The following is a 12,584-nucleotide window of genomic DNA, read 5'->3' as shown; positions in this document are numbered from 1 at the left end:
CAGGGGGAGCTATACAATAAATGGCAGAACCATCAGGAGTATAGACACGCAGAGGGATCTGGATGTGCAAGTCCACAGAACCTTAAAGGTGGCAACACAGGTGGAAAGGGTGGTGAAGAAGGCATATGGCATGCTTGCTTTTATTGGACGGGGCATAGAGTATAAAAGTTGGGGTCTGATGGTGCAGATGTATAGAACGTTGGTTCGGCCGCATTTGGAATACTGCGTCCAGTTCTGGTCGCCACACTACCAGAAGGACGTGGAGGCTTTGGAGAGAGTGCAGAAAAGGTTAACCAGGATGTTGCCTGGTATGGAGGGTATTAGCTATGAGGAGAGATTGAGTAAACTAGGGTTGTTCTCCCTGGAAAAACAGAGGTGGAGGGGCGGCCTAATAGAAGTTTATAAAATTATGAAGGGCATAGATAGGGTGAACAGTTGGAAGCTTTTTCCCAGGTCAGAAACGACAAACAGAAGGGGTCACAAGTTCAAGGTAAGGGGGGGCAAGGTTCAATACAGATATGCATGGGACGTATTTTAATGATAACCATATGAACAGACTGGGAATAGAGGGATACAAACGGATGGTCTCGTTAGGAACACATGATCGGTGCAGGCTTGGAGGGCCGAAGGGCCTGTTCCTGTGCTGTATTGTTCTTTGTTCTTTAAAATAGACACGTGTTTCCGGGCAGTCACAGGAATATGGTCAAGATAGTCCAGTCCCACAATGCCTCACATTCAATCTGCAGTCCTTCAATTATAACAGAATATGTGGCTGTATGTAGCTGCCTTGGCCATGGTCAACCCCAACCCCAAGGGTGCCTTCTTGAACTGCTGCAATGCCTGAGGTGTACGTACACCCACAGTTCTGTTAGGAAGGGAGTTCCAGCTACATATTCCAGACTTTCACTAGACTGCAGGTGGATATCAGTTGACATATTCCATTCAACCACACCCAAGGTGAGTTATTCCAATTCCTTTATTGTCCAGGACAATATATTCACAATATCTTTAAAACAGAAATTAAACATTCCCATTTGATTTCAGACAGTAACATATTCTGTTAGTTTGTTCTTTATTGTCAATGTCAGGCTGGTGTTGTTTTCCTTGGAGCAAAGGAGGTTGAGGGGAGATTTGATAGAGGTGGACAAGGTTCTGACAGGTTTAGATAAGGTGGACAAAGAAAAGCTGTTCCCATTAGCTGATGGGACAAGGACGAGGGGGGACACAGATTTCTTGTTTTGGGTCAGAGATGCAAGGGAGGGGGAGTGGGGGGCGGGGGGGGGGGGGGGCGGTGGAGATGTGAGGAAGAATATTCTGATGCAGTGAATGGTGATGACCTGGAACTCGCTGCCTACAAGGGTGGAGGAAGTAGCGACAATAAACAATTAAAAAGGAAATTGGATGGGCATTTGGGATGTTCCAAACAGAATGAAGAACAAAGAAAATTACAGCACAGGAACAAGCCCTTTGGCCCTCCAAGCCTGCAGCAACCATGCTGCCCGTCTGAACTAAAACCCCCTACCTTTCCGGGGACCATATCCCTCTGTTCCTATGCTATTCATATATTTGTCAAGACACATCTTAAAAGTCACTGCCGTATCTGCTTCCACTACCTTCCCCGGCAACGGGTTCCAGGCACCCACCACGCTCTGTGTAAAAAACCTGCCTTGTACATCTCCTTTAAACCTTGCCCCTCGCACCTTAAACCTATGCCTCTAGTAATTGACTCTTCCACCCTGGGAAAAAGCGTCTGATTATCCACTCTGTCCATGACCCTCATAATCTTGTAGACTTCTATCAGGTCGCCCCCCTCAACCTCCGTTGTTCCAGTGAGAACAAACCAAGTTTCTCCAACCTCTCCTCATAGCTAATGCTACCAGGCAACATCCTGGTAAATATTTTCCATACCCTCTCCAAAGCCCCCACTTCCTTCTGGTAGTGTGGTGACCAGAAATGAACACTAGATTCCAAGTGCGGTCTAACTAAGGTTCTATAAAGCTGCAACATGACTTACCAATTTTTAAACTCAATGCCCCGGCCGAAGAAGGCAAGCATGCCGTATGCCTTCTTGATTATCTTCTCCACCTCATTGCCACTTTCAATAACCTGTGCACCTGTACACCCAGATCCCTCTGCCTATGAATACTCTGAAGGGTTCTCCATTGACTGTATATTTCCCATCTGTATTAGACCTTCCAAAATGCATTACCTCACATTTGTCCGGATTAAACTTCATCTGCCATCTCTCTGCCCAAGTCTCCAACTGATCTATATCCTGCTGTATCCTCTGCCAGTCCCCATCGCTATCCGCAATTCCACCAACCTTTGTGTCGTCCACAAACTTACCAATCAAACCAGTTACATTTTCCTCCAAATCATTTATATATATTACAAACAGCAAAAGTCCCAGCACTGATCCCTGAGGAACGTCACTTGTCACAGCCCTCCATTCAGAAATGTACCTTTGCACTGCCAACCTCTGTTTTCTTCTGACTCAATATCTCTAAACTTCCTAACACCCTGTCACTCTGTGATCCTTGTGACATTTGAAACCAGGTATTCACAAAAAGGTTCAAAGAGCATCAGCCCACTGGAGGCTGAGACCGGCCAGTCCAGCACAAAGAAACCCTCTGACCCTTCCCATTGACCAACTGTGAGAATGAACAAAATGCAATCCTGGATGCAACTGAGAGCAGAAACAATAACAGCAGAATCCAACCCCTGTCATCACTCGTGAACTCGCTGGTGTCTCAGCAGCCGGGATGAAACGCTGAAACCCTTCCCACACTGAGAGCAGGTGAATGGCCTCTCCCCAGTGTGGACTGGTTGATGTGTCCGCAGGGTGGATGACCGAGTGAAGCCCTTCCCACACTGAGAGCAGGTGAATGGTTTCTCCCCTGTGTGAACTCGCTGGTGTGTCCGCAGGTCGGGTAACCGAGTGAATCCCTTCCCACACTGAGAGCAGGTGAACGGCCTCTCCCCAGTGTGAACTCGCTGGTGTGTCTGCAGGCTGGATAACTGAGTGAATCCCTTCCCACACTGAGAGCAGGTGAATGGCCTCTCCCCAGTGTGAACTCGCTGGTGTGTCTGCAGGCTGGATAACTGAGTGAATCCCTTCCCACACTGAGAGCAGGTGAATGGCCTCTCCCCAGTGTGAACTCGCTGGTGTGTCCGCAGGTGGGATGACTGAATGAATCCCTTCCCACATTGAGAGCAGGTGAATGGTCTCTCCCCAGTGTGAACTCGTTGGTGTGTCCGTAAGCTGGAGAACTGATTAAATCCCTTCTCACACTCAGGGCAGATGAACAGCCTCTCCCCAGTGTGGCTGCGCCGATGAGCTTCCAGCAGACATGGGGCTCTGTATCCCTTCCCACAGTCCCCACATTTCCATGGTTTCTCCATGGTGCAGGTTTCCTTGCCTCACTCTTGGGTGGACAATCAGTTGAAACTTCGTCCACACACAGGACAAGATTACAGTCTCTACCGCTGTGAATGGTGTGATATTTATTCAGACTGTGTAACTGGTTGAAGCTCTTTAGTCAGTGCATTGGAACACTCTCACTCAAGTGTGGCAGTGTGTTGATGCTTTTTCACTCACACTGACATTTCAAATCTTTTCAAATCGACAGACTGGACAATCATTTCTCCTTCTGGATTCAAAGTCCGATGATATTGAGGTCCCAAGGAACACGATTCTGTCACGCCGAGACATGACGTTTGAGATTTCGGCCTGTGATTCCTCTTTCAATATCCTGAAAATGAGTTTCCAAAAGTCATCAGTGTCAGTACAGGATAGAAATTCAGAACAATTTCTATGGAACATTCTTTCCTCTCTCATTCCCCAAAAGCTGTAAATCTCCATCCCACACACTCTCTCCCCATTCTCAGCAGGTCTGGCAGCACCTGGATGGAGAGAAAAGAACTGATGTTTCAGAGCTTTGACAAAGGGTCATTTCGTCAAGAAACATCAGCTCTTTTCTCTCCTTACAGATGCTGCTAGACCTGCTGAGATTTTCCAGCATTTTCTCCCTTGGTTTCAGACGCCAGCATCCGCAGTAATTTGCTTTTATAAGGCTGCAGATACCTCCTCCCAAGTAACGAGCGTGTGCCCAAGACATCACCACTTGTTTCCCTTATTTCTTTAGCCCCCATGGTGCTCTCCGCAGTAAACACAGAGGAGAAGTATTCATTAAAAATCTCACCCATCTCCTGTAGCTCCACACACAGATGGCCATACTGATTTTTAAGGGGATCTATTCTCTCTCTAGCCACCGTCTTACTCTTAATATAGCTATAGAACCTCTTGGAATTTTCTTTAATCTTACCTGCCAGATCCATATCATACCCTCTTTTTGTCCTCCTGATTTCCCTCCTCAGTATTTTCTTACACTTTTTATAGTCAGAGTGATTCACTTGTCCCCGATTGCCTAAACCCAATGTATGCTTCCTTCTTTTACCTGACCAGAGCCTCAATGTCCCTTGTCTGCCAGAGATCCTTAAATTTACCATTCTTTCCCTTCATCTTAACAGGAATATACTGCCCCTGGATTCTTGATATCACACTTTTAAAACCTCCCATTTGCCAGTCATTCCTTTCCCTTCAAACAAACTCACCTAATCGACATCTGCTCGATCCTGCCTAATGCCCACAAAAGTGGCCCTGCTCCAGTTTAGGGCCTTGACCTGTGGACCTGTCCTACCTTTTTCCTGAACTATTTTGAAACTATTGGTGCTCCCAATAGTGCTCCCTGACTGACACTTCAGTCACTTGCTCCACCTCATTTCTTAACTGTCTAATAGAAAGTGAGTCCAGGAATTGATAATGAAAAATAAGGAGCTGGGAGATGAATTGAACAAGTATTTTGCCTCGGTGTTCACAATAGAGGATACAGTTAAAACTCAGAAACAGCTGGAAATCAGAAAACAGAAGTGTGGGATGAACTCTGAAAAAGCACAATTCCCAGGGAAGTGGTCCTCAGCAAACTGTTGGAGCTGTGGGCTGATGAGTCCTCGGGTCCTGCTGGGCTTCATTCTCGGGTCTTAACAGAGTGAGATCGTTGATGTGTTGTTCAATTTTCTAAAATTCCCCATCGGGCATTGGATAAAGGGAAACCGGTGGATGTGCTGTACTCAGATTTCCAGAAGACATTTGATGAGGTGCCACATCAAAGGTTATTGCAGCAAATAAAAGTTCATGCTGTGGGGATAACATATTGGCGTGGATAGAAGATTGGCTAACAGCAAACAGTGGGCAGAAATGGATCATTTTCTGGTTCGAGAGAGCGAGAAACCTGGACCAACCTTTCCAGAGTCTGCACCCTCACTGGATTCACTTCCTTTCTCTTCAGTTGCTGCAAGTCCCCAATTTCCCCCAGAATGAGAAAAGAAATGGAAAGGGGGTTGAAGAGAAAGTGTTTTACTCACAGATGTTTGAGACAGGAGGAAGTTTGAGTCTGTCTGAAGATCAATCTTCATTCACACAAAGCCCACACTCTGATTGGCTGGAAGACCAGAGTCCTTCCGGTCCTCCAACTCTTCCCATTGGTCAACACCTCAGCATGAAGATCAGAGGGTGGGTTCTCCCCCGCACATGCGCAGCTTCCCCTCTCCCTCGCACATGTGTCGTCCTGGGCCGGGGGGAGGGAGAGCTCACTGAGCGGCTTCTCGCTCTTGCTGGAGCCGTCAGCCGGTTGCCTGGAAACCTTGGTTCAAGGAGGTGTAGGGGGAGGGGAACAATGGGTGGGGGCGGGGCTCCTGGGTCCGCGCGCCCGGGCCTGAGAACTGGAACCCGGAGACGTCACCGCGAAGCAGAGTGATTCCTATTGGCTGATTCAGGCAGGACACTATTGTGACGTCACAATGCGGAAGTTGTCCAATGAGCTTCAGAGTGAAACTCCCTCCTCTGTTCAACATCTGGGAGGAAATCAATGTTTCCCCCTTTCCATTTCTTTTCTCATTCTGGGGGAAGTTGGGGACTTGCAGCAACTGAAGGAAATGAAGTGAATTCGGTCTGTATATTCCACACATTTTTACTCCAGTAATGTAGACATTTATCTGTCTGGCATCCTGCATGGAAATTTTCAGCTCTCTGCATCCAGGGCAAGAAGCAGTGAGCATGGATCTGTCAATCACACATGAGGACGGCCTCAACCGGGATCTTGGGTTCATGTCACACTATCTGTAACCCCCACGACTTGCCTGGGCTTGCAAAATCTCACTAACTGTCCTGGCTGGATACAATACACATCTCTTTAACCTGTGCTTAACCCTCTCTCCACTCACATTGTCTGTACCTTTAAGACTTGATTACGTTTAAAGACTCGTATTCCAACCATTATCTTGTAAATTGAGTTTGTGTCTTTATATGCCCTGTTTGTGAACAGAACTCCCACTCACCTGATGAAGGGGCAGTGCTCTGAAAGCTTGTGGCTTGTGCTACCAAATAAACCTGTTGGATTTTAACCTGGTGTTGTGAGATTACTTACTGTGCTTACCCCAGTCCAACGCCGGCACATCTTTGGACTGTGGAAGGAAAACCGGAACATCCGGAAGAAACCCACACAGACACGGGGAGAATGTAGAAACTCTGCACAGACAGTGACCCGAGGCTGGAATTGAACCCGGGTCCCTGGCGCTGTTAGGCAGCTGCACTAACCACTGTGCCACCGGGCCACATGTCAGTGCCATCGCCAGACTCCAGCCCAGTCTCAGCTCATCTGGAACCCTCACCCATTCCATTGTGACCTCACACCCTCACCCATTCCATTGTGACGTCACACCCTCACCCATTCCATTGTGATGTCACACCCTCACCCATTCCATGGTGACGTCACACCCTCACCCATTCCATTGTGACGTCACACCCTCACCCATTCCATTGTGACGTCAGGGCTTCACTCTCCGATCACAATCCCTGCCGGCCTCCCACATGCAGCCTCAATGGCGGCAGTCAGCCCGGGTCTAACACTACAAGCTGCCGCTCCATTTGGTACAAAGGGGGGGAACCGGGAAGTTCATTTCCGGGGTTTGGGTTTGAACAACATGTTTACAAAGCCTCTCGACCCACCCGCCACATTTATCATTCCCCGCACGCCGCCCTCTACCTCGTATTGATCTCGCTTCCAAACTAAAACCGGCCGTCCGTCGCCATTACATAAGAACATAAGAACATAAGAAATAGGAGCAGGAGTAGGCCATCTAGCCCCTCGAGCCTGCCCCGCCATTCAATAAGATCATGGCTGATCTGACGTGGATCAGTACCACTTACCCGCCTGATCCCCATAACCCTTAATACCCTTACCGATCAGGAATCCATCCATCCGCGCTTTAAACATATTCAGCGAGGTAGCCTCCACCACCTCAGTGGGCAGAGAATTCCAGAGATTCACCACCCTCTGGGAGAAGAAGTTCCTCCTCAACTCTGTCTTAAACCGACCCCCCTTTATTTTGAGGCTGTGTCCTCTAGTTTTAACTTCCTTACTAAGTGGAAAGAATCTCTCCGCCTCCACCCTATCCAGCCCCCGCATTATCTTATAAGTCTCCATAAGATCCCCCCTCATCCTTCTAAACTCCAACGAGTACAAACCCAATCTCCTCAGCCTCTCCTCATAATCCAAACCCCTCATCTCCGGTATCAACCTGGTGAACCTTCTCTGCACTCCCTCCAATGCCAATATATCCTTCCTCATATAAGGGGACCAATACTGCACACAGTATTCCAGCTGCGGCCTCACCAATGCCCTGTACAGGTGCATCAAGACATCCCTGCTTTTATATTCTATGTAAGAAGTTTAACAACACCAGGTTAAAGTCCAACAGGTTTATTTGGTAGCAAAAGCCACACAAGCTTTCGAGGCTCTGAGCCCCTTCTTCAGGTGAGTGGGAATTCTGTTCACAAACAGAACTTAAGTTCTGTTTGTGAACAGAATTCCCACTCACCTGAAGAAGGGGCTCAGAGCCTCGAAAGCTTGTGTGGCTTTTGCTACCAAATAAACCTGTTGGACTTTAACCTGGTGTTGTTAAACTTCTTACTGTGTTTACCCCAGTCCAACGCCGGCATCTCCACATCATTTATATTCTATCCCCTTCGCAATATAGGCCAACATCCCATTTGCCTTCTTGATCACCTGTTGTACCTGCAGACTGGGCTTTTGCGTCTCATGCACAAGGACCCCCAGGTCCCTTTGCACGGTAGCATGTTTTAATTTGTTTCCATTGAGATAGTAATCCCATTTGTTATTATTTCCTCCAAAGTGTATAACCTCGCATTTCTCAACGTTGTACTCCATTTGCCATATCCTCGCCCACTCACTCAGCCTGTCCAAATCTCTCTGCAGATCTTCTCCGTCCTCCACACGATTCACTTTTCCACTTATCTTTGTGTCGTCTGCAAAGTTCGTTACCCTACCCGCAGTGATGTGGAGATGCCGGCGTTGGACTGGGGTAAACACAGCAACAAGTCAAACAACACCAGGTTAAAGTCCAACAGGTTTATCTGGTTCACCCGCACTGCGCATGCTCCAGGTCCCGCCCCTCATTCATTCCGATTGGTTGGAGGACCAGCCGCTCCCATTCGGTCCTCCAGTCCCGCCCCTCATTCACTCCGATTGGTTGGAGGACCAGCCGCTCCCGTTCGGTCCCCCAGCCCCGCCCCCTCTTCCTATCGGTCCGGAGCCGCCGTCAATCAGTCCCCGGGCATTGTGATGTGGAGCATGCGCAGTGTCATTGCTGTCCTTGGCGCTTGTTTGTCCCGGAGAAGCGGAGTCAGCGTTAGGCGGTGGCTGGGAGGATTTGGAAACACTTTGTGGATCCGCAAACCCTTCAGAATCATTGTCAGCTCCCTGGTTTGCAGCTGCGGGGCTTCTCCCTCCCTCCCTCCCTCCCGGGAACAGGCCCAGGTTAACGGCCCCATCCTGGCTCAGCCACTGGAGGATGGTTCACATCAGAGGATGGGGGAGGGGGACAATAAATAAGAGGTTACACTTTGGCCTCAAATCAATGAGGACTCTGATCTCTGGGAAGGAAGGAAACCCTGGGAGGTGGGCGGGGAGGATTCACAAACACCCGCTGGAGGCCCCAACACCCCCAGTAAGACCCATTGGTTTTATTGTCAGTCTGCAGACAGGAGCTGGAGAACTGAATCCAGATAGAGGAGAGGGAGGGAGAAAACTGGGAGTGGAGGAAAGAAATGGTGAGATGGGTTTGGATTTCAGCCCAGGGAGGAGGGAGAGTGTGTGGGTGGGATGGGGATTTACTGATTTGGGGGAACAAGAAAGGAAAAAATGTTCCAGAGAAACTAGAATTGTCTGTTCAGAGTTTGTATCGTGTTCTGACAGTGATGACTTTTCTAAACTGTTTTTACAGGATATTGGAAGTGAAAGATTGGCAGACAGAAAACTCAAACCGGACATCACATCTGACAAAGTCATTCAGTTCCTTCGGAGCTGAATATCATCGGTCTTTGAATATAGAAAGAGAAATATTTGTCTGTTCTGCCTGTGGGCAAATAAATTAAACATCAGTATGACCGGAAAAGCATCGAGACAAACACACACCCGAGTGAGAGTGTTCCAGTGAACTGAATGTGGAAAGAGCTTTAACCAGTTACACAGCCTGAAAAAACATCACAGTTCACAGCAGGGTGAAACTACGTGTATGTTGTGTGTGTGGATGTGGCTTGAACTGATCATCCAACCTGGAGAAACACAAGGGCACCATGGAGAAACCGTGGAAATGTGTGGAGTGCGGGAAAGGATTCGGTTTCCCATCACAACTGGAAGTTCATCGGCGCAGTCACACTGGGGAGAGACCGTTCACCTGCTCTGTTTGTGGGAAGGGATTCACCCATTCATACAACCTTCTGACTCACCGACGGGTTCACACTGGGGAGAGGCCGTTCACCTGCCCTGTGTGTGGGAAGGGATTCACTCGCTCATCCCACATTGTGACACACCAACTTGTTCACACAGATGAGAGAATGTTTACATGTTCTGACTGTGAGAAGAGTTTTAAATGCAAAAAAGATCTGCTGACGCACCAACGTATTCACACTGGGGAGAGACCATTCACCTGCTCTGTGTGGGAAAGGATTCATTCAGTCATCCCACCTGCAGACACATCAACTTGTTCACTCTGATAACAAACTTTTTAATTGTTCCCACTGTGCGAAGAGCTTTAAAAACAAAAAGGATCTGCTGACGCACCAATATACTCACACTGGGGAGAGGCCATTCACCTGCTGTGTGTGTGGGAAGGGATTCAGCCGTCCACCTGCCCTATTGAACCACCAGAGAATTCACACTGGGGAGAGGCCCTTCACCTGCTCAGACTGTGGGAAGGGATTCATTAATTCATCCAACCTTCTGATACACCAGCAGCTCCATACAGGGGATCGACCGTTCACCTGCTCTGAATGTGGGAAGAGATTCACCCGTTCATACAACCTTCTGACACACCAGCAGGTTCACAGTGAGGAGAGGCCATTCACTTGCTCCGTGTGTGGGAAGGGATTCACTCGTTCATCCAACCTATTGAATCACCAGCGAGTTCACACTGGGGAGAGGCCGTTCACCTGCTCCATGTGTGGGAAGGGATTCAGTCAGTCATCCAACCTGCTGACACATCAGAGAGTTCACAGTGGGGAGAGGCCATTTACCTGCTCTGTCTGTGGGAAGGGATTTTCTCATTTATCTTATCTTCTGAAACACCAGCGAGTTCACACTGGGGAGAGGCCATTCACCTGTAATGTCTGTGGAAAGGGATTTATTCAGTCATCCCACCTGCTAACACACCGGCGAGTTCACAAACGACTGCAAGGTTTGGATTCTACACTTATTGATGCTGTTAATCATATCCAGGTCTGAATCATGTTCTCTCTGACTTTTTTCTTCTGTTGAGGTTTGATATTCTGAATAAATGTGAAATAGACATTTGATTGAACCATTGTTGTAGATTTTTGTCTTTTCCATTTGAGTGTTTAACGTCACCAGGCTGGAGCTCAGAAAGGGCAATCTGAGGGAGGATCATACAGTAGGAACAGAACTTCATTCTTGACACAGTCCTTCAGGGTCTCGCTGAGAGGGTCACACAGCACTTTGGTCTTTTTCGTCACTTTTCACTGACAGCAAAGTCCCCGCGTGGGTGAATCCTGAGGTGTGTAAGAAATGTGTCCCAGTCGTTCTTTTCCATGGTTCAGAGCTCCCAGACACAGAACAGAAGCTCCTTTACAACTGTGTTTAGAGTCAGGAAGAACAACGGTGAATGCGGGAAACGTGCTGTCAAAGATTGGTGTAAAACTGGGATCTATTCCTGACTGAGAGTGAAACGGCAGGTTTAGGTTTCCAGACTTAGAATGAAAAAAAGTGTAAAACATTTTAATGTGTGTGTGTCAGTCCTGGTTTATTGAACAGAAACTGGCTTCAAATAAATTGGTTGAAGTCTGCATTAAAGTAGCAGCTGGAGAAGTTCAAAGGACCCTGCTAACTGCTGGGACAATGAGACAACAATTTGATTCCCAGATAGAGAAGGAGCTGCAGTGTGTGTCCAAGAATTCTCAGTTTTGTTGTGTGCTTCCCATACACTATCCTATTAAATAAACCTCACTCCTATCAGCCTTTAACCATTATAAACAGAACAGAGAGAAGCTGAGCAGCATCGGAGCCCTGACTGACCATTTAAGAATGAGTGATGTGTTCAGCTGAAGTTTCCTGTTGGTAGTTTTCTGGGTGATCTCCTTATTTTGATCATTCTCAGTGACCCCTGGGTGTGAACCTGCTCTCCTCTCTTTCAGACATTCACTCACTCAACATCTCCTCTCTTTCAGAAACTCAATCACTTAACCTCTCTCATCTCTCTAACACTCACTGAACATCTCTCTCTCTCTCTCTCTCCAGGCATTCACTCACACGTTACCTTCCATCTCTCTTACATTCTAACCTCGCTCCTCTCTCATTCACTTAACCTCTTCCCTCTCAGATACTGTGTTCATCACTTAATGTCTCTCTATCTTTCTTTCAAACACTCACTCATTTAACCTTCCTATTTCAGATCTGCTTAAACTTATTCATTGTTTTCTCTCTCTCGTTACCTCTCTCTGAAAAGGCACAAACAAACTTCATCTCTCTTCGCTGTCTGAGAAAACATCTAATTGATGGAGATTCAATCCTCTCTGTTTCTCTCTCCCACTTCCTCTGACAGGCCCTGACTCACTTTAAATCTACTCTTTTCTAATAACCCTCTTTGGGAAAACTCATTTGTTCTCTAATTCCTCCTCATTTCTCCCAGTGATGACCCTCAGTCCATCTCCCAATTCAGTGAATGTGTTAAAAATCCAAATAATCTCCTTTCTTTATTGTTTAAAATGGGAATGGAGGTGAATGTAATGCTGAGAGCGGCAGCAATCTGTGTGGTTGTTCTTGATGCTGTCAGAGTGAGTTCACCCTCACAGGCAGGAAGACTGTTCACGGTGATAACATCAAACTGACGCCGGTTGTTTCATTCTCAGGTATCACAACTTCCTGTTTCTCTGCTGCCGGTTCAAAAACGCACATCTCACTTCTGAGCAGAAAATAAATCCAGGCACAACA

The 12,584-nt window shown here is 47.5% G+C and overlaps 3 protein-coding genes across 3 annotated transcripts in view; 1 reads left to right on the top strand and 2 right to left on the bottom strand.

The window, feature by feature from the left end:
* Positions 1–5,387, bottom strand: part of LOC144483376 (uncharacterized) — a 490,005-nt gene extending 484,618 nt beyond the window's left edge. The window contains exon 1 of the mRNA XM_078202095.1: positions 5,325–5,387. The gene's annotated coding sequence lies outside the window, so the exon portion shown is untranslated. The remainder of the gene's footprint in view (positions 1–5,324) is intronic.
* LOC144483325 (uncharacterized) overlaps positions 1,368–12,584 on the bottom strand; it is a 30,542-nt gene continuing 19,325 nt past the window's right edge. Inside the window, exon 3 of the mRNA XM_078202042.1 lies at positions 1,368–3,150. Coding sequence (XP_078058168.1) covers positions 2,728–3,150 — 423 coding nt within the window. The 3' untranslated portion in view covers positions 1,368–2,727. The remainder of the gene's footprint in view (positions 3,151–12,584) is intronic.
* LOC144483389 (uncharacterized) lies at positions 9,258–10,931 on the top strand. The gene has a single exon (XM_078202113.1). The coding sequence runs from the start codon at positions 9,716–9,718 to the stop codon at positions 10,133–10,135; it is 420 nt and encodes a 139-aa protein (XP_078058239.1). The 5' UTR covers positions 9,258–9,715; the 3' UTR covers positions 10,136–10,931.

This window comes from Mustelus asterias, unplaced genomic scaffold (genome assembly GCF_964213995.1).
Source record: "Mustelus asterias unplaced genomic scaffold, sMusAst1.hap1.1 HAP1_SCAFFOLD_63, whole genome shotgun sequence".
In the NCBI taxonomy this organism is placed as follows: Eukaryota; Metazoa; Chordata; class Chondrichthyes; order Carcharhiniformes; family Triakidae; genus Mustelus; species Mustelus asterias.
The sequence above is the reverse complement of the archived record's forward strand: the minus strand, read 5'-3'. Positions and strand labels throughout refer to the sequence as shown.